The 26,035-nt window shown below is 40.2% G+C and overlaps 1 protein-coding gene across 2 annotated transcripts; it reads left to right on the forward strand.

The window, feature by feature from the left end:
* The first annotated feature begins 393 nt into the window (after positions 1–393).
* LOC110976629 (carbonic anhydrase 1-like) lies at positions 394–24,509 on the forward strand. Of its 2 annotated transcripts, none has more exons than XM_022230078.2 (8): positions 394–671; positions 3,658–3,690; positions 4,246–4,422; positions 6,219–6,367; positions 8,342–8,434; positions 15,751–15,817; positions 17,577–17,737; positions 21,406–24,509. In XM_022230078.2, the coding sequence occupies exons 1-8, from the start codon at positions 593–595 to the stop codon at positions 21,607–21,609; spliced, it is 963 nt and encodes a 320-aa protein (XP_022085770.2). In that variant the 5' UTR covers positions 394–592; the 3' UTR covers positions 21,610–24,509. The 2 variants fall into 2 exon arrangements, with proteins under 2 accessions (XP_022085770.2, XP_022085771.2); XM_022230079.2 differs by lacking the exon at positions 394–671 and adding an exon at positions 2,656–2,691.
* The last annotated feature ends 1,526 nt before the right edge of the window (positions 24,510–26,035 follow it).

Here is a 26,035-nt window from a genome sequence, read left to right on the forward strand (position 1 = left end):
TTTGTAAAATAAATGTTGCCCCTTTTGGCCGCCCGTTTTTTTTTAACAAACTCAACTCGAATCAATAGAAAATTCTTTTACAAAAAATTAAGTATTATTACAACCAAAGTTGTTTCAGAATTTTTCTAATGATTTAGGTAAGTCGCGGCCGCGAGTTACGTAAGTCGCGGCCGCGAGTTACGTAAGTCGCGGCCGCGAGTTAATAAGTGGCGGCCGCGAGTTACTGGCAACAACGAAAGAGAAACACACCGTCGTGAAAGAGAAACGCACCGCCGTGAAAGAGAAACGCATCGTGGCCCTAACGGGCTTCCGTAGCCCCTATACGGTGGACGCGAATCGATATTGAAGTGTCCGAAGTACTTTGCTGTGGTGGTAAATTACGCACGTGTCTACGCAACCAGGTTCCCATAGAGTCCTGTGTAATTTTACAGCCGAGTGATTCGGAGGAAGCCTGTCTGTCCGGTCACTGTCATTTAAAAGTCAACGTGAGTAGTGAGAGGACGCGTGTGGCAGACCGGTACAGTGTGAACAGGGGGCGCCGGCAGGGTATCTCTTACAGTCAGTCTTCAAGGCATTTTGGAAGTTAAACGAAATGGAAACTACATCTTGTAGATGTATGTGCGTCGTGGTGTGCCTGTTTGTCGCAGTTCTGTCTGTGCAGGCTGGGAGTGGTAAGTTCATCCATTTTTTGACAGTTTCATTGGAAACGAATTACACCTGGAGAAAAATGTTTAAAGGAAGGGTGTGATAACTAATATCTTTCTGCAAAATAAGAAAAAAATCAGTTGCCTGCAGCCTTTCGCCAAAGTGCATGGTGAGGCATCGAGATGCAAATTTCCAAGTTAATACTATAGCATTCGGTGTTTCTTCGACGTCAAACTTTTTGTGATAGTTTGTGGAGATTTAGGCGCTAGCATGGTTTTGTTTTGGATATTCCATTGTTTCAGTTCTGACAGTCAAGAAGTAAATTCTACACTTCAGGTTCATAAGTTCTTCCTTTCTAGCCGTGTGTGCCTCTTTGACGGCCTTCAATAAAGCGAAGGGCAATTTGAATGAAGTGCTCGGAAGAGCAAAGGTTTTCTAGACCTTGCAGAAACCAGAAAGGAGCGTTTTGTCTATATTGCACTCAATTCAGAGTAGAGTATTTGTCAAAAAAAATCTATAGTAGGCTTACGTTTATAAATCACACGTTGGATAATCTTAGAAAATGAGGTAAGAACTTAAATCGGTCAAGAATTACTAACAATGGTGGGATTTCCACTTTTAAAAATTGGGGTGATTTGGGTGATCTTCATTTTTTCAGACACGTGGCCTGTTAACATAGAAAAGTTAATCATAAACGTCAAAGGAAGGGAAACTACCCGAATCGCTGATTTAATCAAAGAAATACTAATTATATCAAAGCCAGTGCTAGTTTTATCAGGCAAATTACCTACAATCTCAATTACTTCTTCTTCTCTAACTGGGGATAAGAAAAGAGAAATAGGATTTGGATCGATAAGTACTCAGCAAAGTTGAGACTACTTGAGTCAATCACACTAGAGAAGTTTTTCCAAATAGGCCTATTTATGAAATATTGATGAAAATGGTTGGGCAATTAAAATACAGTGAATTAAGATGTAAATGAATTAAATTCGGGAGTTGACTGCAACCAAGATGCTCCGATAGATGATAAGTAAAAAGGTTGGTGTGTCTGCGGCCCCTGACATTTCAAGTTAAAGTCGCAACAGTGGTCTCACACCCATATCATGTGATTCACAGCAACAGTTACATTTGTTGTTTAAATGCCAGTGAAGAGATGTTTCGATCTTTACAATCCACACTGTGACAAAAGTCATGAGTTTCACCTGTTGAAAATTCTTTGATTACGTTTGCCATTTGACAGTCCAGTGCACTCCTCTGCATGGCCTACCAGAATTCCCCTGGCAAAGTTGATTGTCAGCCAGGCCCATGACCAGGCGGCCAAGCTTCACTCCATTAATTAAAGTGTGGGCTTGGCTTTTCAAAGGGTTGTGTATTGTAGTAGGTGACGTTTACAGAGATACTTGCGTGCACCCTGCATTGTTACATACTGCGCTGACCTTGAATGCATGGCGGCCACGCCACTGTGGATGTATGGAGCAAGATATGAGACGGAGAGAACCTCCCTCCCTCCCTTTGTGTCTGGTCATTGTGTCACTGGAATCTGAGGAATTCTTTTCAGACATTTGGGGGATGTGTTAGGTAACAATAGTCTTGAGTGTGTATAGCGATTGGACATGTTGGGGGTACCTCGGTCTCATTTTTTGCTGGATATAGGGGTGGATGTGGCAGTACGAAAAAAAAAGGACAAATTCTCGCATTGAAAGCACGACCAGCATGTTCATAAGAAATTCCCCAAATTCAAGAACGAATAACACACAAATATGTACATTTCGTGAAATCTAGGTCCTTTGTCACGCAGAATTTTAGGCAGTTCTTCCCGTCCCAACAAGTTTGTAAGATGAATTTATCGTTTCGTACGAGTTGACGTAACAGCGCGCGACCCGGCATCGCAACCTGATGCGGCAGAAGTGCACGTGCAGTTTTCTTAGACTGGTGCCCCCTGCTCTATATAGGAAGAATTGTGATAGATTTGAAGGGAGCCAATCTTGAGCACGCAAAAGGTATCTTTAAGGAGCACCTTGCGATGCGCCGAGCAGGCCATGACTGGTCAAATTCACTTAAGATTCGTTTATGTCAAACTACAAAAAGCTTTATTTTTCTGTCTGTTAAAGCATGTAGCGTTATACTGGATTCATTTCAATGACAAAATAATTTCTCATATCCAGGGAAGCAAGGTTTTCTGTAAACACTGTCCCCGGTGCATGCTTGCAGTATCCGTGGGCCAAGACTGGTCTACACTGGCGCCGGCGGCTATCTGTCGCATTAAGGGGCCTACGCTCCCAGAACCATGATGCTGGCCTCGCGAATCAGTGAAATTTACATTCGCAACTGGTACTCAGTAGAACCTGTGTCCAGTGACGTGATTTCCTTTTCTTCAAGAGTCTGTAACTTCTAAGCATAATCAGTAATTTTGCGCGGTGTTAAACGCACTCCAGCAATCGAGTCTTTCGTGCACAAAATTTCAACTTGGCCTTCATGTCCTTTATCAACATGGCCTTATGCCTTAGATTTTTGAGGCAAAGCCGATTTGCTCAGCCCCTCAAAAATTAGGGTAGGGGTCGGCTTGTAGGCCTATTTCCTCTACAAGAAATAATACCACACATGTAGCATAAAAAAATCATATCACATGCTTGTGCATGTTGAGAATTTGTGGCTATAGTTTACTTTTTGGACTGCCAAGATTGCTCGCAATGTTACATAAGTTCCGTTCCCAAAGTAAATGTGAGGTTTTTCTTTCAAAATGACCCATGTGGAAACTTTGATATGGACGCACTGAAGTGATAGCAAACCGGGCTACTAGTTGAAGGGTGAAGTACAACTGATGTAACAATGAAGAAATTCTTTGACCAATCTTGTTTGGAAATACTTGCTAGTGCTTTGTTATTTTCTCTTGAATCAATATTGCCAAATTTATAAATAGCCCAAATGATTCAATTATGTCTGAGAATAAATGCCAGAGGTCAGTTTGGCGTTTGGCAAGTAAAAAAAATCCTTTGTTTCTTTTGTTTCCAGGTTCCTCGTGGGGTTACCTAGACAACGAAGAAGGTAAGGATAGGTTTCTGTCCCAAATGTGGTATAAGTCTGAGTTAAAGAAAATAAAGGAATTTCTTCACTGTGCCTAATTCATTTTTTGTCGTTTTTTTCTTTTGCTCTGTTTGTCCAAATTTGCAACATTGTCGACTTTAATTGGTTTCTAACAGAATGTTATAAGGGTAATTTTTAAAACTTGGCCTTTTAGACACACCTCATAAAAAATAATAAGTTTCTTCCATTGGTACAACTCAGTTGACCAGATTTTAAAATTTTTTTTCCCTTTTTATGCAAGTCAGGTTTAATCAGAGAAAGTACAAAGTTCCATAAATCTAGGCATCAATTTGTTCATGATTATAGTGGTTATTGACGTTTCAGTGCTAAGTTATACTTCATGCTTGTAGTTTGCCGTTGAACATTTAAGTTTTGAAAAATTTTTCTTGAATTTGTTAGTTTTTTGGGGGGGTAGGGGGAGATTCTGCCAAAATGCATATGAAGTGAACTTGATAAGTACTCAACTTGACTAAGCCTGAGCCGTAAGTTGACGACTTTATATTCTTCAATTTACAGGTCCTAATAATTGGACAGCAATTTATGACGAGTGCGGCGGTCTGCAACAGTCTCCTATTGACATTGTGACCGCCAGTGTTGTGGCCAAAGACTTGGGCGACTTCACCTTGGTTGGCTTTGGAGCGGACGATGTACCAGCCGGTGCAGTAATGACCGTGTCAAACAATGGCCATGGGGGTAAGCTTGTGCCTGCAGTATGCAATAGGTTGGAACATCTCATCGGGTGTTCTTTTTGCTTCACCAATTAACACTTGCTTCGATTGGCTATTTGATGTGTAACAGAGTGACAGTCACTGTTATGTTACACAGGGCTTTATGTTCAAATTTCCCATTGGAGGACTGCACCAGGCTATCTTTTGATTGGTCTAAGGCATTTTGTTTGTCTTGTTTAGAATTGTAAATATGAACAAAGAAATTGACTGGAACAGGATTGAACCTGCGACCTCTGGAACAGGGTACCGGTGCTCCATCAACTGAGCTATCCAGCCCTACATGTACCTGTATGTTGGTGGCTCTTGTCAGTTATCTGTTAGAATTTTTTAGATCTATAGATCCATGCAAACATTTGGTTAAGATTTTACAAAGAAACGTGTGCTGGTGTCCACACGGGTCATAGAAACAACCTGTGGCAGGTGGGTTTTTTTAAACTATAAATTACGTGTTCGAGGACAGCTGATAAAGCATTTTCGTTGGTAATATCAAAGCGGCTCTGGAGTAGCCATAAAACAGGTCAGGTCAATTTGACATTCCCTTCCACTGACAGATTTCTCTACAGTGCTCATATTATTTGAACAGCTGAGTTGTGATTTGTTGTTTCAAGGACATACCTTTCACATTTGTAAGCCATTGTGTATGAAACATGAGGTTTTAGCTCAAGTAGTGACTTTCATCTGGAGGTGATGATATGAGTTTAACTTGAATTGGCTTGTCCTTCAGCTAACAGATTTCTCTCAGGTGTCAATATATGTTTGCGTGGCTGAGTTGTGATTGATTTAAGGTCACGTTAACTGAGAGCTCTATTGGTAAGCCTCAATTTTTGAAATTTGAGGCTTAGGTTTAGATAACTGGCTTTCATTCTAAGGTGATGACAGCTGTCAGAGTAGTCATGGGCATGTAGCCTTGGCTTTTTTTGGTGGGGGTTAAAGTACTTTTTCTGGGGAGAATTCTTGAGGGCTAGACAGGACACTCATCAGCAATGAACTTGTGACTCACTGTTGCAGTGCCATTTTGTCATCCAAGGAATTTCAAGGCCCAGGGAAAACTGTTTTTCCCTTGTGAGAGTTCAAAATAGCTCAAAGAAGGATTCAGAGTGCAGAAAACAATTTTACCTCGGAAGTTGTTGAATTTACTTGTAATGTTAGGTTGCGGACCTTTGCATGGATTTTGCTGACTAACTTGAAAATCAAGTCCAGTAAGAATTCCGACATTTATTCCCACAGAGGCATTGAATAAAGGAGCCACACTGAATCATCAATTTGTGTCGCATGAGGCTCTTCATAGAAACTTAGATGCTGAGGAAAAAGAGCATTATTGGTTGGGGTTGGATAGGCAATGCTGATGGGATGGGTTGCTGGTAAAAGAGTTTCTATGAAGCTATAGACCCTATTCATGTGGAGGCCATTTTTGATCTTATCCCCCAAATCTATTTTATATATTGCAAACTGTCGATTAGGATGTCACCAGACTGTTTTATACTTCCGTGCGTTTCAAGCCTCCCTTTCAATAATTTTTGGAATCTAGCATGGTACAATTCAATGTGTTCAATCATGAATTTGAAATTATTCATTGGAGTAGAGAGGTGGACATTGGTCATGAAATTTCATTTATTGCTTCATTTGTACTCTCAACATTCAAAAATGAAGAGTTAACCTCGCTTTCAAATTCAATATGGCCGGCCCCGTGAATAAAGTCTATTCTCCTTTATGTGTCTCATGAGTTGATTCTTTTTATCCCTTACCCCATCTTTTTTCTAGTTGTGGTGTCAATGCAAGGAGATTACCAAGTGAGTGGGGCTGATCTTGGGCCAACAGCTTACAAAGCTGTACAGTTTCACTTCCATTGGGGCAGTGTGAACTCTCGAGGCTCAGAGCACACCGTAGATGGGAAGGCCTATGCGGGGGAGGTAAGAACCTTCCTTCACTTTGTTCAATTTTCTGTTTGAAGCTTTTTTGTCTGTCCCACAAAGTTCCTGCCCCACTCAACTACCTGAGCTCCCTCCCAAAGTAGTTTGAATAGATTCTGATTCTGGTTTGTGTGGATATAGGTGCCCATACTCAAATCTTGTCCGAATGTTTGAGACTGTATATAAAATCAACACTTGTGCAAATTGAGCACGACTGTCATTACACACCTATTAACACTGGTTTCTTTTCTCTCAAAGTTCAGGCCCATTGCCTGACCAGAGACTTGGGGGTGATTAATCCAACCCAAAACTCGAACTTTTGTCACTGTGCACACATTTTTTTTACTAAGGCCTATCATAATGTGCTTTTCAACACAACATTGAATGCTATGGACATTATTATATTAAAAATATATTTTTATTTTTAAAATAAAAGAAAAACAAAACAAAAGAGGGGAACTCAGAACTGCACAGGTCGAGGGGTCGTTCAAGCCCCCGGAACCCTCCCCCAGCCTACAGGCCTGGAATTGGATTACATGTTGCACGTGGATGCGTGCATGATGGAAATCTCCACAGGAAAGAAGATTGAAAAATGTTGGAAAATGGAAAAGAAGAGAAATTCTCTATGGTTAGTGGTACAGGTCTGGGTTTTTTTGCCAGTCCATCAATTTCTCCCACTTTGAGCAAGATTTCATCTTGAGGTTTATGCTGAACGCGGCAACTTGCAGGATGTTTACACACTCACCAAAGACGTAAATTTTCCCGGTAAAAGTACAGCACAGATGGGTCAACGAGACTTTTGTTCATGGAATAAATTTTGAGAGGTGGCCATGACGATAGAAATTGAATTGGGCCTATTGCTGCAAGGCACAAAAACTGAGAAAAAATCTAACAAATGACAACAACCGTCAGCCTGTGTCAGATTGGATTACTTCATGCAGCCCAACATACCTGTGTAGGTACTTGCATGGAACTTTAAGATTCACAGGAGGGTGCAATTAATGACCTCTCACCTGAATTAATTTTTTTTTAAGGGAGGTAACTTTTCATTTGCACTCGTTTTGATTTGTATTTTGGGTCAGCATGGTTATTTCAAAAATTTGACTGCGATCTGCCCCCACTCATGTGTTCAGGTGTGCCATTTTGGGTAACCCCCTCTGTAAATGTTGCATCCCCCTGGTCAATGGGGGCGTCAACAGGGGCCATAGCTTTCCCCTCCCCCCAACACTTTCTGGGGGAGGGGGCCTGTCCGATTTCGGAGACCCCAGCCCCGCATATAAACACACGGTGCCCGAAACCGGAGTCCCCGGCGGCAAGTGGTTAAAACAGTGTTATGTATGATGGAATCACTCTATGTGATGATCTCATTAATGGCCATTTGTTTGCTTTTAAATTTTGGTTCTCATATTTCACATGTACATGTACCCTCTCTGCCTTGTCTTAGGTGAAAGTTAAGTTACTCTCAGATCAGGATAAGACAAGAGTATATGTCTAGCCGAACAGTCAAATACATGTAATAATTCTTTGTTAGATTTGAATTAATTGTTGAACAAATCGTCCAACTCTTGTCATGATAGTAACAATACCTGTTTATGTTTTGGGCAGTTTTGAAGTTTAAACCATGGACCATCTGTGTTTACAATTTACCCTTGAAGTGCGAGTTCCAGCCCCATGGCCAAACCAACTTTGTGGTGGATGATGTCAAACAATACAACAGTATGGTGCACTGAGGCTTTGTACTGGAATATTTTTCAATCTTGATTGCTTTATATTTTTGTTATTGTTGTTGTGCACTAGACATGGAAAGGTTCACAGATATAAATGATTTCAAAATTGATTACTTCACTGATCAGCGGAAAAGGAGAATAGATGTGCACTTCCATCAGTCACAGAAAAACTTGTTGAGGATGTATTTTATTCCAGCGTTTTTCCTCATTTCACAATGTTGTCAACATTTCTTTACCTTTCCCTCAGTTGCACATTGTTTGCTTCAATACAAAATATGCGGATTTCAACGAAGCTTTACAGAACGATGATGGGCTGACAGTTCTGGGATTCTTTCTGGACGTAAGTTCTTTAAATTTTTCCCCCAATCAGGCCTCTGTGATTCTGTTTACTCAGAGCAAATCGAAACTGGACAGATTTGCATAATGGTACAATTGTGTGTCCTTCAGTGAAGGCCACAGTTGTCATTGACTGTGTTGGCCAAGCAGTATTTTTCCAGGCACATAGGGGCTTGGCCATGAAGTTCCCTTGCCTAACCCTAGCTGACTTGCTCAATCCTTCAAAATCTATCTGGCAGTGTTGTGGGATTGTGTAGAATTCACAGTTGCAGAGCTGATCACTTCTGAACATATTTCACTGGGTTACCAGGGATTGCACTTGTTCATATGAAAATGTTGCCCTTATAATTAGTGCCTCAGAGGGATCCGTGTCAATTCTCGGAGGATTCTGAAAAATGGCTTTGCAAAATTGCCTTGAGAATTAGACTTCAGATTAGTGTCTCCAGATGGTCAGCCTTCATTGGACAAACTTGACTAATGGAGTAAAAACAAATTTTCATGCTTTCCACATTGAGCCCTAACCGTGCGTGCACCTCCATCAGGGGTTGCGCTAGTGCTGTGGCAGCACTGGTACGGACAGAATTTGAGTCAGGTGTAAAAGGCACCATTCTGAGGTAGTCAACCACAGGTGCCATTTTTGCCCTATTTACATTGAATCCAGGGAGCGTGGGGACACATGTTTTTCATGGATGGGTGAGTGTATGTAGGGGTGAGTGTGTAAATGCCTTCAATCGTGGACCTATCACAATAGGGGAGTCCACGGTTGGAAAACGTGTACAAAACATATGGGAGGTCTTCCGAAAAAGTATGAACAAAAGAGGAACAATAGGGGGTCCACGATTGAAGGCGTTTACACACTGGGGTGTGTGTGTTTGTGCATCCTGTTGAAAGTTACGTACCCTAACAAGTTCATAAAAAATTGACAAATGGATTATTTTAGGTATCTGTGGGATGCTTGTGGCATTTTCGTTTTGCTTTTATGTAGCAGTTTTCATCAAAACATCTGATTCAAGTTTTGATGTCTCTAACATGCAATCCTGCACAATGCAGTGTTCAGTTATTTGGCTGAGAAATCCCTCTTCTTGGCTGTACCGGTAGACCCTCTAAATTTGGTGTATCAGTAGTCAGAACCTGCTAGTAAGAAGCAGACTTTATAGCAAGGACAGTGTTCAGACCAGACATCCTGAACTTACAATCTCGTCTATCAGTGTACATGACATAATCCAATGTGTCATCATAAATTATTCATTTATAAACACCACTTAGGGGAGGGAAGCCTCAGAACACGTGCTGTAAACTGGGGCACTGTTCATCTTTCAACCTGTGGTTATTCCTGTAAAAAACAACAACTTTGTTTTCAAATAAAGGTTAAAATACATAAAATACATGTAAAGGTAACGTGGTACAACAGTGGCAGAATGATTTCCAAAGTGGGCCAGTTGTGAGACCATCAGGCATCAACCATTAACAGGCCGATCCATCATGGCCCAACCCATTCCCCTTGAAGCAAGGCCTACCGGCCCCCTGGCTCCACCTCTCCCTTCCTCCCGCCACCAGTGAATTATAACTTACCAAGTTTGAGCCTCATTTCTCAACTCATCAAACATGTAAACCTACTTGATTTATCGTGCCCGGATTATGCTACAAGACCTTTGATGAACCCTAGCAGTCCAAAATCCCCTGATATCAGTGTGATTTTATATACACCCTAGGGGGTTTGGGTTTTGATAATGACTGGTGAGGTATTGCTTGTCACAACCCTGCTACCAAGACCTTTGATTAATAATGACTGATGAGGTATGGCTTGTTACAACCTTGCTACTATTAGGGTTTAGTGTAAATCTACAAGAATCTTGATGTTGTTGTTGGATCAATATGGTCAGGGGTAGTCACAGAAAGTAATCTCTGAGCTGCCCTGATTTTCATCAACTTTTGGTGTAGCCCGTGGTGACCTGCCGATGAACCTTTATGAAACTGACCTGATGATGAACCTTTATGAAACTTATGTACTTCACTATTTCCCTCAAGGCAAAAAGAACTGCATTTGCAGCTGTTCTGTCTGGCTCTGTTCATTTTTTTTTTAAATTTTATTTCCGGGCTTAAGCAACTTATAATCCAGTACTCAACTATTTTTCTAGAGTTGTGACACAAGTGGTATTTCGTGTCCAATCAGATGAATATCAAAAGTGCATTTGCATCAGGTAATTTAAACGATTCATTTCTGATATCTGAATTTATCATTTCACAATTGAATAGTTCTTGTACATTATTAAGTATTGATAAGACTGAGGGTGTAGGTTCCACAGATCAGTCTGTGCAGATGATGTGCATGTTCTTGAATTGGCGGTTTACCATGTTTCCACATTTTGATATTCAAGAGAAAATGATTCTTTTTATTAATCTTTGAATACTCCATTTTATGCAGAAAAATGTTCTAGAACTTAAGGCTATAAATAGGAACATTGCACTCTCACTTCTGTCAAAGCTCTAACTAAAAAAACAAATGGAAACACCCTATTGAGTCACAGGTTTAAGGTGAGCATTCGGCTTGGAAATTTTTCGATCCAACATTTCCGGCCCATGGACTGAAAGGGAGGGAAACGAATGAGCCACTGGTGCCCAGGCCCATTGCAATTAACATTGCCCTTTTTTCTCAACATGCATGTTGAAACTCTGCGCCAAATTCAATCAGGTTTTTTTAAAGTCCTTGTACTTTGTAGAATTAGTGCTAGAACCATTCAAATATGCAGAGGAACTGCTCTCAGTTGCGTCTATTATTGCACGAGTTGTGGCCCGTCGGCTGATAGCGAAACAAGAGAGAAAATCTATGTTTGTCGGAGTGTTTGGGTGCAGGATTCCCAACAAGCTAGATGGCGATTGAGCAAACGGATGGAACAGGGTTCATTTCACAGTCAAGGCTTCTGAAGACTCAGTTGAACATCTCTTAACTCTTGACTGGCTTCACGTAGTTCGGATTTGTAGCATTGAACTTGTCACCTGCCACCTGGCCATCTGTGCATTGGACCATGGGCCACTACAGTAATTTAACCCTTTGCTGGTGATGTGTGATACTCCTTTTTTTTTCCTTCCTGTAATCTGCGGAACAGCTGGATGTGGACGGCAACCTTGTCCTTTGTCTGAACCCAGATAATCAGCAGCCCCCCCCTCTTCCAGGGCTGGTTTAGAAACGATCAACCTGCTCATTGGTTTAAAGTTTCAATGATGTGTTCTGAATATTCATAATTTCAGACTGTGCAACAAGACCGTTGGCTGCTTTGTCTCCATGGTTAACTGTAGCATTAATGAGTGCACGCATGTACGGGGCACAAAGCATGGCCTTCTCCGTGGAAAATGTGCATACTGTATCGCATATGAATGCATAGTTTGTGAAATGTTTTCCACACCCTTTCAGTCGAGTAAATAATTTGATATTGGTCTGAACTTTTCAGCCGTATGATAATCTTGAAAATGTGTTTAGTCTAAAAATCTGAATATTGAGAATTGAAGTCACCATCTTATTTTTCCCCTGACTAGAATGTACCACCTAAAAAAGGGGAAATTGTTCAATGGTATGACTATTTACAAAAATCTGTAAAGCAAGCTTGCTTCAGGAAGACAGGCAGAGACTTCCTTGAACTTTACACAAAATTATGACCCAGCATTCAACTCTAGCACTGGTGGCAGAGGCATGTGGGGTCACTGTTATTCCCCCCCTCCCCACACACACACCCACTTGTGGGCTTGTACATGGTGCCTTGCGGGGTACAATGGAAGATACCCCACAAGGCCAGTTTTGATCCTTGTGGGGTACTAAAGTGGTACCCCACAAGAATTTCACGAAGTAGATATTTCAAATTTACTCAAAAAGGAGGAATTTTCGAGTGCCATTCATCTGTCGCAAATTGAAGTGTTTTATATAGGGACATACGGTCGGAATTTTAACCCAGGAATTTGGTCGAAGTGGCATGGCAGTGATTTGAAATTTTTTCGTGTTGTGTGGGAGTTTTGTACACGAGAGGGAACAAAGGAAATACCCCACAAGTATGCATATGTAAGTGTTTGTGTGTGGACATATTTGCCTGCAACTGGGACCCCCTATTGTTCCTCTTTTGTTTGTACTTTAACTTTTTTTAGAAGACCACCCATATGTTTTGTACACTGTTGTCAATCGGGGACCCTCTGTCAATCGGGGACCTTATTGTCCTCTATTGTTCAGGGTCCCCAATTGAATGCAGAAACAAACTCACACACACACTTTTTGCAGGTCCTATGATGAGTTGGGGCTTAAGAAATCCACCTGCTAATGGCTGATACCTGATGGTCTCACAGCTACCCACCCCCCACAGTTTCTAAACTGTTCCAAGCAAAGGCACTAATAAGCAAGCTTACAGTGCCAGCAAAAGCCTTTTTTCAAGTTCCAAATGAAAATAACTCTAAAGAGGTCGATGAAGATTTACTATAGCCATTTGCAGCATCCAAACGTAATGTACCACAAGCAGGGTGCAATCAGAAATTTTCCGCTGTCGATAAGTTTCAAATGAAAGTTCTAACAGCTCAAACTGATTTCTGTTTTAACAGAAAGTAAACTTGGCAAACGAATTAAGTTACTAAGTCAGTCGGTACATATGAGTGCCACATGCCAGATGTTACCGAACTAGGTCTTTGCTTTGAATAGGGGAGGTTCTACACCCACTCGCATGACCCAGCACACCTCTGCTGCTATTGTAGGCAAAGACCATAGCACTGCACTTAGTGCGGGGTTACGGGTAGGTACTACACAAGCCAGTTGAAGCGTTATATGCGACCAGAAATATCTAAAGAAAATGCTACCTGATGGGCCATCAGTACTCTGCCCCTGGTATAACCCCTGTTTCCATAGTGGGATTAGCACTGGAGCTTGAGCTTTTTTTGTAACCGTGAGTAAAGTACCACCTGTGCCGGTGGATAATCCAGGTCTTACAAGAGCATTTGTCTCTTGGGGTCACTGTGTGGGGCAAATGTAAACCTTCCGAGCTGATTTATTTGTAATGGTTGCCAGTGAGACTCTTTCTGTCCTCCACAAATAGACTGATATCAAAGGCAAATTTAAACGCGCTAAAGCTAATTTACAATCGGTATTAAGTTGTGTGCGCAGATTTCCTTTAGTAGTTAATGATCCCACCAGCATTGACCTCAAGCGATTTTCGTTAAAATTGCAATTTGAGATGTCTTTGTTGCAACTTACCTGGAAGTATTCATTTCCAATAGTATGCTCAGGAAACTAAGTAGCTGCTTGGTTGCTTCTTGGTACTTGTAATAAGATTCTAAAAAAAAGAGGTTTTAGATTTTGGTTTAAAATGTAAGTTTTGACTGTTCATTTCTTTTGATACATTTTGAATGTTGTCACGGGGGATGGTCAGTATACGATGGTGTTTTCTGAAACTATGCCAAGATAACTACATCCCCTTTTCATGACACATTTCAAAACGTCTGTTGTTACGGATTTAGGAGCTCTTTGCATTGACACAAAATGTAAGTTTTGTTCATTGCTAATTGCTATTTAGTTGTAGAATTATTACATTAAAGAGTAATTCATATTAAACCTTTTTTTTTTCTTCATGAAAATAGCAGAACTTCGAAACATTACATTTTTCTTTGGATTGTTTTCTCGTTGATTTTTTTAATCAAATGTGGTAAAATGGCAAGAAAACTCCAAATTAAAATGTTATCAATTTTCCAGGATTTTGAAGCCTCTCCTTCCTCCATCAGGTATTGGCCTAGTCAGGAAGAGTTAACCTGTTGAAGAGGCATTCATTGTGGGATTACATATTATGGTCATGAGGACTTTGCACTCACTAACTGCACGTCAGTGTACCATTTCACACGCTGCTGCAATGAATGGGTACCAGTGAAGGAAGGTGCAGGAGCAATTTTGGATGTAACGCTGCTAATGATTTTTTTTCTTTCAAACCAATTTTTCTTTCAAAGCAACTGTTACTCGTTTAACCTTAACAGCCGTCAATCATTCAACGGTTGATGGATAGATGTGTCTGTTAGTGTCGATGAAGTGATGTGTTGATCATTTGGTTACAATTTTTCTTCAGTTGGATGCATTTAAAGACAAGTTGGCAAAAAACGCCTTCCTTTCAGACAGCACGAGAGATGAGAATGGCCCAAAATATTGTGAACCAAACTTGTGAATATTCCATCCAAACCTTTTATCAGAGGCAGTAAAGATGGGCCCATTTACGTGAAAGATACAGGTGGATAATTGAAGTTCTTATTGTTCCATCCGTAAACCTGACAACAAAGGGTGAATGCCAAAATTGCAGCTGTTCAATCGACACCCAAATTACTTACTCTTTTGTGTTTTTAACTTGTCCATTCCTTTTTTTTACATCACGACTTCATTCATTGGCTACATGTATGCATGCCTTACTTGCAAGATGGAAAATAAATGGCTTGCAAATTAAACTTCAATATATGTAAAAATGAAAGTTTAATGCCTAGTGAAACTTGGTGAAGGTGAACTTTGTTCAGTTTCACTTCACTTTTGCCACACTGAGAGGTCGGGCTGACCCTTAAAATTGCCGTACCCATAAAATTATCTGGTCCCAATGCGCAGGTCCTGTTGATTTTATGGGGTTGATCGTTAGTCCGATGCACAGATTGCTTTGGCAACTGCATATTACTGGATCCTGCTTGAGAGATACACATAGGTTTAAAAGATCAAAGTGGTGACTTGTGCAATGGAAGGAGAAAGAAAATCAGAAACTGAGTTTCTGTTGTGGATATATGAAGCATCAAATGAAATTGTATCAATATTTCATAATTCTTTAGTTATGTATTTTCATAATTGGAAAATAGTAGGCTCAATTTTTTTTCTGAAAATTATACTGGCTTATAATAGCAGACCTTCTAAATGCCTCAGAATCTAAAGTAGATGGTACCCTTCTGGTACGATAATGTGTATTTAGTTATCAGGGTGTTTATATGTGCGTGAACAATCGTTTGCTTTTGTACTGAACTTGATCTGTGTGGGCATTTGTGGCTGAAATTGACAGTCTCATGGATCATCTGACAGTTTCCCCGCGCCACAATTTTGCATGGATGGGTACGTGTGCAGGAGTATTTTTTCTCCCAAGGGGACGGACCATTTCTTGCACATACACCAATTAATTAAGCCCCATGGCATCAACCGATGGGGAAAAAACATTTTGGTGATTACTCATTTTCTCCGGGAACCCGTCTGCCTGTTCACTGGTCAGAAGTTCCATGAAGTGGCTCCCCATGAATATTTATTAATTTCAGCCCTTCGTTGATATTTCACCCCACCCTCAGGTTCAGGCAGAAGACAATGCAGCTCTAGCACCGCTGTTTGATGCCATCTCCATGATCCAGTTTGAAAGTAAGTCTTTGTCACAAAAAAGTAGAACAGAACTGCTTGATGAGAACAATACCTCTGGTCACATGCAGAAAAATCTCTGCATTGGTACAAACATCAGGCATGTGTTGTTGATGGCTCCTGTTATCACTCGTCAGAGACTTTTATGGAGTACTTAAGGGAATTTTTTGCCCCTCCCTGGCCCCCAATTAATTGAAAGCTGAGGTTGGTCGTTTCATTTCAGTACGTGACTTACTCAAGATTGAAAGAAACTTTTGTGAACTTGAAACGTTTCAAATGCATCTCATGGAATGCAGACTGCTAACCCCACTGACATGAAAAGGCCAAGCATACTTGATTGAAATAACCTCATTTTGGAAGAGGTTGATCTGTTCGGAACTATGAAAGCCACAGATTTTAAAAAGCCTCCTTTGAGAGGGAATTGTGGTTATTTGGTGACATCAGATTTAAGCCCCTCCTCACAGTTAATGTAAGTTGTACTTACGAAATCACACTGTGGCCCGGCACCTTTGAGATGACTTCTGGTTGGAAGCTGCCTCGCTGTTACCTTTTTGATAAACCATTCATGCTCAAGTCATTTTGTCTAAAAGTCTACATAAGTTGCCTCTTGACTGTTTAGAAGCTTTTGTTTCTTGCCATGAGGACATGCAGGTCATTATGTGGAGAAAACTTAAAGAAAAATCTTTTGTCTGTTTGAGATTTTGTCAAAACCTTGACCAGGTTCTGGTATTTCTGATATGGTGTAAGAAAGAATTCCAGTGGATATAATTTCAATGCACCTGTATTTCAGCAATGTCACACAACATTCCAACAGCTAACTAGCTGTAAAAGGATAAAAGAGTTAATGTCGGGCACATACCAAAGTTTTGAACACTCTGATCGGCTTGTCTGTAGCAAATCCCTAATCTCTTCAAATTACCCCCCCCCCCATGTCACAGGTATTCAGGGCTAAAATGTGAGCCAAATGCAGCACTTTGTATTGAATCCATACTTTGGCAAAGGAATGTGAGGAGGTAATGGGAAAAAGTGTCACATGTTGACCCCCCTTGGTGGCACCCACTAGAAAACAAACTTGAAGAAAAAGCTGAGCCATCATGAAATTGCTCTGAAAACATGCAGGCTATTGATGTTAGTAAACTACACGTAAGGCCGTAATTTGGCTTTGATTGAAAACAGGAGGTCCAATTTGTTGAAGTTAGGACAAGCACAAACACCTGCATAACACAATGTGATATCTAAACTCCATTGTATCAAGGAGACATCTATAGTCCCTGAGCTGTCAGGTGCTGTTCAAAAGAGAAAATAGTGTGACGACAAGAATAGCACCTTGTTTGCAAACCAAAAGTCGGGGAAGCTAATCATTTTTGTTAGCCTGAGATTGGGCTGTTTGTCGCATTTTTTAAAGACAGCAATTCTTGAGAGAAAATAGATCAATTTGAAAAAGAAAATCTGTCCAATTGCCAACATTCTCAACCTTGATCTGCCCTGCAGACATTGCCAAGTTATATAAATATTAGAGAATGCATCACTGATTGTAAGAGCAACTGGAGATGATGAGCCAGTTCAGTGTTCCAACAGCGCATGTCCAAAATGAGGCATATTTGAGCGAGGACATTTTGGGAACAGCAATAATTGTGCCCGAGGCCAAAACTGTCAGCAGGGGCATACACTGACTAGCATGATTTGTTTTTTGGATAACTTGGACACTGCAACACTGACCTGGCTCATTGTTTATGCAATTATCTCATGCCACGCTTTACAGACGATGAGGTTCCACTTTCCCCAACTGTGGTCTTCAAGAACATTTTCCCCAGCGACCTGTCACCGTTCTACCGCTACAGTGGTTCCCTGACCACGCCCCCTTGCTTTGAGATCGTCACCTGGAATGTCTTTTCAAAACCCATTATGGTATCCGAAGCACAGGTGAGCATACACGTTTGAACCCCACTTTCCAATAAAAATCTGGACTTTTAAAATACTCACATATGTATAATATAGTCTCTTCTATAGATGCTTTACACATGAACAATCTTATAACAAAGTTGTAGGAACCAGAAAGATTAATTTGTTATAACTGTGGTTTTGTTATAAAATGAGTGAAACAACAATGAAAAGCATGCAGATTCAAGAAATTGGGATTCTCAAAATCTGTTCTTAAAACAGAATTTTGCTAAAACAGCATACTTTATAGCAAAAGTCAACTGTATGTGGATCACAAAGAAATGAGTGTCTTGCTGCTCTCATCCGGACATTCTGTAGCCTTTGGTGTAAAACTTGTGCGTCTGGCATTGATTACTGGAAACCCTGAAGAGATATTAAACCACTTAAACCCTTTAACCATTGGGCTCTTATGTAATAGAGCATAGGTTCCCAACTGGTCTCACTTATTTGACAAACAGCAAACATGTCCATCCTAGATCAGGCTTTTCTCCTGTGGAAGCTAACGGAATGCACAAAAACATTTTTGTTTGGGGTTTCAAAGAACAAATCTGTCCATACATACATGTAGACAAGGGAGATCTTACAATAAAGAGAAGTCTATTTTTTAAGTGTGTTCTCTTTGAGGCTGGCTGTGGTTGGAACAAAGAGACTTTGAATCATCTTTTTCTCTCAAATTGGCTGTTCCCAAATTAAATAGCCTGTGTGAAGGTGGCATAGCCAAAATGGGAATATTTGGAGATCCACATATATAGTCAATCCTTGCAGAAGATAAAAATGACATACCTACGTTTTGCCCTCAAACCAATTGTGCTTCCTGTGGGCAAAGTTAAAGTGGCAGGCTATCAGGTTTAAATTTTGCCCCTTCTGATCCCCACTTAACTTTGGATTTCTACCTCATAGAAGTTCTCATTGTGTGATGATGTTCGGTTTACCACTTTGCTGCCATTGCAAACCAGTTGAAATGACTACTTAGCTTACTTTCCAGCAACGCTCACAAAAGTGTTTAGAAAGCCTTTTTCAGGCCAAGGCCCACATATACATGCTGTTACCAGTTGTTGGACAATTTGAAAAAGTCCTTATTTGTAAAGTCAGCTTTGACAAACTTTCAGTCATCTTTGAATAAAAGTGGGTCACCAGTACCCCCTGGTGTGCTGCATTGATAGGTTATTTATATTCTTGATGGCCACAGCCTCTAGCTGTAAATTTATCACTCGCTATAGGTCACTTAGAAACGTGCATGGATAATCTTGACACAAATTGGGGAGTGCTTTTGTCTGGCTTAGCCAAGTTAAATCACCTTGATTTAAATCACCATTTAACTTGTGATTTCAAATCAAATGACTTTCAATCACTGATTTATATCAATATTTTTATTTTTCTTTGAAAATGGCAAAAAGGCTACCCCCCCTTTTTTCAACTGATTTTAACCTTTTTCCCAGGTGTTGCAAATTTTAAATGACAAATACCCTTCTGTGAGGCCTTCAGTACATGGCATTGATAAGAATATGGTTGCACATTGTGTTAGAGGTTTGGCAGGAATATGTTTTGTTCAAACCACTTGTTTTGATTTCAGTCAGCTTTTTCGATTTAGTCCATGAATCCAAAATTGATTTATAATATGATTTAAATGACCTCAATTTCAAGTGTTATTTTAATCAAATTATTTGATTTACTGATAACCCTCAGTTTAAATCACACTTTGTTGAATTTTAAGACAAAATAAATAAAATATGGCTAAACTTGCTTGGTATTGGAATTGATGTTCAAGCTGACTGTTTTCAACTTAAAAAGAAACTGATTTAAAATCGTAAAACAAAATCTGATTAACATTTGTGACAAACTGTTTTAAGTGAAAAGACTGGTTTTTAATTTTGTTTACTAAAAAAATGCCAACCCTGGTTACAATTGGTGGTGTGAAACCCTTCATCATGAATGAAATAAGACTATAATTTAACCAGAAATTCCTTGGACATCTGCTAGAAAGTTTAGAAAGCTCTGGTAAGCAAATCAGTAGTATAATTTCGCGAGGACAGGCTCGTCATCCGTTGAAACTGCATTGGGAAAGGGAAAACCAAAAACGTGACTCTCCACGCATAACCAGCTTTCAACCCAATATCTTGACGGCCACATGACCGCTTGAATGAACCCCATATAGTGTGCCAATAAAAAAAAGAGAGTAGAGCTCCATTCAGAAAAAAGACCTGGCCAATTATGGTGTGGCAGGTGCTGAAGTAATTGACTAAGCTAATAGTGGAATCTTGAAGTTGTCTGGGCTGGGAAGGAACATCTTTGACAAATCATGCTTGTAATTAATCTCTTGTCTGGTGAGAAAGGCCCTAGGATAAATCATGCTTGTAATTAATCTCTTGTCAGTGAGAAAGGCCCTAGGACAGGAGGTCAACCTGGCCAGATGCCCTGCTTTTGAGTTGATGCTTTTGTAAAATCTCTGGGCCGTAAAATGCTGACCTCCTTGAAGTCAGGTTTCATTGAGGTTTTCAGAAAATATGACTACCTCCATTATATTTTTTCCCCCAAGAATTCTTGGTTGAGTTACCATGTATTGGTGTAGCATTGAATAAGCTCTCCTGGACATTGAGCCTTGTTCTAGTATAAAACTTTTTAAAAATCTTACCAGAACCTGTTAAGGACTAACTTTTCCACTGAATAGTTTTATTCTTTTTGAACATTTTTCAGTGACATGATGGCCATTATTCATCAGAATGCCAAACTGGGCATTATGTCAAAACGTACAAGAGCTCAGTTTGCTCTTTCTAAAGTAGTTCACAAGGCAAATTGTGTCGACTTATTTTTTGAATAATTTCAGGTGCATAAATTGTAGGCATTAAAATCCTGTGTCACCATGTCTCTTTGCAAGAGTCCTGGGAAGTGTGACAATGATAGTCTCGCTCTTATGAGGTGTGATTCTTGCAAGACTCACCTTTGTCAAGCGTTACAGCCCACAGTTGCGTACAAAATTGAACTGGGATACTACCGACTTTGTGTTGTAATGAGAAAGTATCACATTTCTTTGTTTTCACTGACTACTACACCGAGACTCAGTCCGAAGTATGACACCGTTAGAATCAATTGCTATTGCAAAAAAGAATTAGGATCATTTGGTTCTAATGGTCCCAGCATCTCACGTTGAGAATGCAGTGTAAATGTATATCGGCAGAAGGGTGAAACCTATTGTAAAATTTTACTGTGGCCTTGGTTGTTCCTGATGCCAGTTAATTCCCATATGTTAGCTTTTCACATGTTGGTTCTCTTTCAAGAACATAAATATTGTTCAATACGGGGAGGCGTCAAGAAGGTTCCAATGCTCCCCCCCCCACCACACTTTCAATTTCACTTAATAGACTGCATTTGCAACTCATTGCAAATGCAAGGACATATTTTTGCCTTAAAGTTTGCTTTTATTTTGGGGATTGAATTTCACTTGAGTAAAGTCTTCTGGTCCATTTCTCATCTAGTCATTTACGAGTCTAGCCTCGAGTTGAGTAAAGTTACCAGAAGTGGGACTCAGGTCTGACTTATGTCCTGCTGGACAGAAGCTCCACTGAAACTGTATTCATTCCATCCCCCTTCATGAGGTTGGCTTTGTAAATTTATAATGGCATTTTCCATCTCATACTTTCTTTTGCTTGTAGCTGATGACGTTCCGTAGACAGTTTGCTAACGAACGTAATGCATCGGCCAACATCACCCTGACAGACACCTTCCGTCCTGTCCAAGCAGTCGACTCTCGTACGATCTTCTTAAACACGGCGTCCTCTGCTTCAGGCTTGGTTGCATCCTCCTCACTCGTTGCCATGGTTATCATCAAGACGCTCGCTTCGGTTCTGGATGACTAAAACCAATTTCTCCCAATGCCTGTTTCATTCTCTCCGCATCGTATTAATGCAAACCAAGACTGAACTGAATACCATTTGTGTTTGGGGGTAAATTATTACTTTACATGTACAGTTTAACAACAAAAACAAAAAAATGAGTGCGACTTTGTCGGCGGTGGTGGCTTGAGGGAAGGGTTGTGCCTCACTAACAGACACTGGTGGCAGAATTGAGGAGGATGAAGGGCCAAAGGGGGCCAGTGCAGTACCCCACTTTTCTGACTGGGAGGGCATAGCCCCCCACTTTTTGCAGGTCTTATAATGGGGTGGGGCTTAATGGATTAATTAATGGCTGATGGTCTTAAACGGTCCCCCCCCACTTTGAAAATCATTCCACCGCCATTGCTAGCAAATTGGTACTCTGAGATTGTTTAACAGGAACCTTTGTCTTTTAGGACAGTACTAACGTGTGTGCAACTGTCACACTACCAAATATTTTTTGGATATTTTCTTTAAGGAACAATTATTTGAAACAGATACACAGACTGCACCGTGTTGAATCACTAGAGCGAACATTGATGGGTGCTAACAGAAAAGATTGAGACATGTCTTATGTTAGTGATTATGCATCATTGTATTTGTCAATTACCAGATCTTTATCTGTGTATATTATTTGGTTATCCCAGAGAGCTACAAACCCAGCTCTGTGGTTATCCTGAGTGTTTCAGTTTGACTTGTAGTAGATGTGGACTTTTTGTGATGGATCTGAAAAGTATCAGATAAAAAAGTTTTTCCTTGCTGAAAACAAAAGAACGAGAATATTAAGACACCAGCTGAACGCAGCTTGTCAGGTGAACATCTTAAGATGTTAATGACATTAGAGTTGAATTGAAAGCACTTGGCACTTTGTCCCTTTAAAGCCAAGATTGACTTGATGGGATTAGCTCTCTAAAGGACTGATTCCTGGTTATCCCTACCCCCATAAAAGCAAAAAAACAAAAGGTCTCTTGTTCTGATTGGCTACAGAGCAAACAGAGTCTGAGGACAGACTTTAGTTGTTGACAAGCAGATCCTTCAAACTCTTCAGATTTCTACGTCAAATCTATGTTTGAGATTTTGGCAACCCAGATTTCCGACAGGCAAGAATACAGAGCTGAGCCTGTCATCCATGCAGGTGTTCAGTTTTACAAGAGTAGAATTCTGCATTGCTTAAGACTCGGGTGTAGGGGATCTGCCAGTGAACAAAATTCAAAATTACTTCAGTCGTGTACAGTATTACGGCACATACACCTGTTTTTTTCATTTGATCCCAGTCAAATCCACCATGGTGGACCTGTACTAAATTCTAAATCAGTAGAAAAGAAAACAGTGTGGATAGGCTTCAAGATGAGCTTGTCTTGATAGTTGCAGTTGCTCTTTTTTTCCCACTCCTCAAACTCAGGAACAGTATTTTTGTCATTTCTCAGTGCAAATTAAAGGTTTTACATCACCACAGCATTAGCACAGTACCATGGTTTTGTACAGCCGGAACTGACTTTGGGAGTTTCTTTGTCTTTTAAAAGATTTACAGGGTTATCAACATCACCCACATTTACGCTTCTTTTTTTTAGTTTATTGTCCATGTGGTGATGCTGAGACTGAGACAAACAATATGAAAACTTATAAACAATTTTATCTTTGTTTTTTAGCAAATTTTCTTTCCTTCCTATTTAACTAATATTGATGTTTCTGTGATAAGTGGTGTCATCTGTGAAATTCATGTTAACAAAGAAGAATTGTGTTTACTAATTATGGAGTGGTATGTGAGCTTCTTCAATATTTGGATTATCTGGGAAGTCTGGTAGCAGATGGTGATGACAGATTGATGACTTGCCAACTCTTGTACCCAGTAAATTGATGTAACTGAATGAGTACTCAGTCTCTGTGAATGCACAATGTTTGGTATGGAGGATGCAGTGAAAATCTATGTTTCATTTGCCTATTTCATAAGCTCGATCAGATTTATTGTAGGTACGAGCACGGACACATGCCACACCCCTTCGCAGGAAAGCGTGGCAACATGCCCCAACCTTTTTTTTTGGAACACTTTATAATCCTGTGCACAAGTTAAAGTTAGCCATCTTTTCTTCATATTGTTCTGTGGGCATTAGATCAGTGTTTGGCCCACAACGCACATCTGGCACGAGATGTATACAAAACGAAAGGCTGTGTTGCCCGAATGGTTATGCATTTCTGGAAGTGTATCGAGACCAAGAAACATTTGATATCAGGAGATAGGCACGCAGGCTGTATTTGAACAAAACAGTCGAGCACCTTTTAATAATAATAATAATTCAGCCATTTATGTAGCGTTCTTACACAAAATGGAATCACAGCGCTTCACACAAAGTAATACAGAATGAGAAAATAATAGCTAATGGGCTATTAGTTTAAAAACGCATGCATGGAAGATGGGTTCAAGCAGTATTTTAAACATGGCAAGGGAAGTTGCATGACGGATCTCGTGAGGAAGGTTATTCCAAAGGTTTGGAACAGCTGCATAAAAACCTTTCGTGGAAATGGAAGAGCACTCACAAAGTTGTCATTCCCATTTGCGGTCAAAAGGGGACGGAACAAATGTACCTGACAGTTTTTGAGGTGAAATTGGACATTGACCTTTATTAAATTTCAAAACAGCTATCCCTCCTTGGTCTCAATCCATAGTTCCAGACATAGCCTCAACACTGTGATACACCTGAGGAAAAGGTTGTGGAGTGCTCAAGGCAGAAATGTAAAACTGTCGGGATAACAAGTATAAACCTGAGCGTAACTTAATAGCTCCTTTTACAGTGTTTATTGCCATGGAAAGTATTTGTGTTCAGAGTGAAATATTTATATTGAATGTGACATTTGTGAAGATACATGTAATAAAAGAACAACATAAACCAAGTTTTGAAATTGCTTGTTCCTTGAGGTGTTGGATTTGAAATGTTTCAATTTCCATTGAATGTAGAATTTCACATTATCGTTATTTCACAACGGAACGCTGCATTGTTTCTTACTGAAGTTGAAATTTATCTGGAATGAGCAACTAATTTAACATTTCTGGATAGAAAATTTTGCATCAGGGTTAAACTTGAAATTGTTAAATACAAAGTACTCAAAGTGCTCCCCAGTGCTCTAGAAATCGAAGAAAATTAAATGTTTCACTGTTGGTTCAAGGCAGGGCGATATGGCGGTCATTGAACCAAGAGAGGATTTTTTTGGGGGGGGTTCATTTCCATTCAAAAAGCTCCAATATTCCATAAAATAATGCATTAAGAAATTGCAATATATTGTCCACATCCTGAAAATTTTGTTCCCAATTGACCTGCCCCCCTTGAACAGACATATAAGCCTACTAAGTAACAATTACCGTGACTTCAGTAATGGTCCCATCCTTGAACTGTACAAACATACACTGACTTCAAAATGAGCAGTTCATGGTAGTTGATGGCTATCACATCAGAAAGTGTGGAAATAAGGGATCACTTATATTCCCTCTTTGACGTTTTGAAATTGATGTTTTAATCAAAAATACTGATTTATTGCTTTCATGCGAGGAAGTCTTTTTGGCTTGTGGTCTTTTTTTACTGGTCGGGTTCTGCAAGTTATGATTAATTTTCAAAAAATAAGGAGGGCCTGACATTTCCATCCCAGCAGAATCTTAGTCAAAGGTGAAATGACAAGTGGACAGGACAAACAAGCAAACAGAGAATCAACCAAGCATGGATAAATGCAAGAGGACAAAAGGAAAAGTCAAGAAAGCTGGAGGCTGGGTAAAGGTAATGCATGAAAGGCGTGGTTGATGAGTAACCGGATGCAGGTCGGTATTAAGAGATTAAAGAAGACCTCGGGGGGGGGGGGGTAATCTGTTGACAAAAGCGAGGGAGAAAAATGAGTGTTAATTAATAGTTCCTTCTTGGATGTTCAGGTTATGGGGTTGTACGGTGCGCAGACATTTGATCCAAAGCTTCTCCCTGTTGAAGCAAATGGCATCATTACGGTGCCCAACACATTTTAGATTCACACTTGAATCACATTTGTCCTGGAATCAGATAAATTCTCTGGACACTCCTCTGCCCCCCCCACCCACAGAATCAAAGGCATCATCACTTGTAGCTCTTATCTTATCTCAATACGTTGAAGAGACTAAAAACGCTCTCATTTAGAAGCGTTCCTATGGCCAAAGATCTACGGTCAACACCAAACAACTAGATATCCGTTTTGGCCATCATCTCAACCTTTTTAATCATTCTGTATCTGATATTATCCTACAGGGCACAGAATTGCGCACCGTAAACAATAATTTGACTGTTGTTTTGCACCAAGATCATGCAATCATGCCCATATTATATGTAAGTAATGCACTCTCCTCCACTAGACATTCAAATACGGTTCCAAATTTAATTGGAGCAAGAAATGCAAGCCC

This window comes from Acanthaster planci, linkage group LG09, assembly GCF_054643075.1.
Source record: "Acanthaster planci isolate LZ-2023a linkage group LG09, COTS_SCS, whole genome shotgun sequence".
Taxonomy (NCBI): Eukaryota; Metazoa; Echinodermata; class Asteroidea; order Valvatida; family Acanthasteridae; genus Acanthaster; species Acanthaster planci.

Excerpts from the sequence above, each read along its gene's own strand:
- LOC110976629 (XM_022230078.2), top strand. The coding sequence starts at position 593 with ATGGAAACTACATCTTGTAGATGTATGTGCGTCGTGGTGTGCCTGTTT. Across the intron at positions 8,435-15,750 it reads TTCTGGGATTCTTTCTGGAC|GTTCAGGCAGAAGACAATGC; the intron begins GTAAGTTCTTTA and ends CCCCACCCTCAG. Across the intron at positions 15,818-17,576 it reads CTCCATGATCCAGTTTGAAA|ACGATGAGGTTCCACTTTCC; the intron begins GTAAGTCTTTGT and ends CACGCTTTACAG.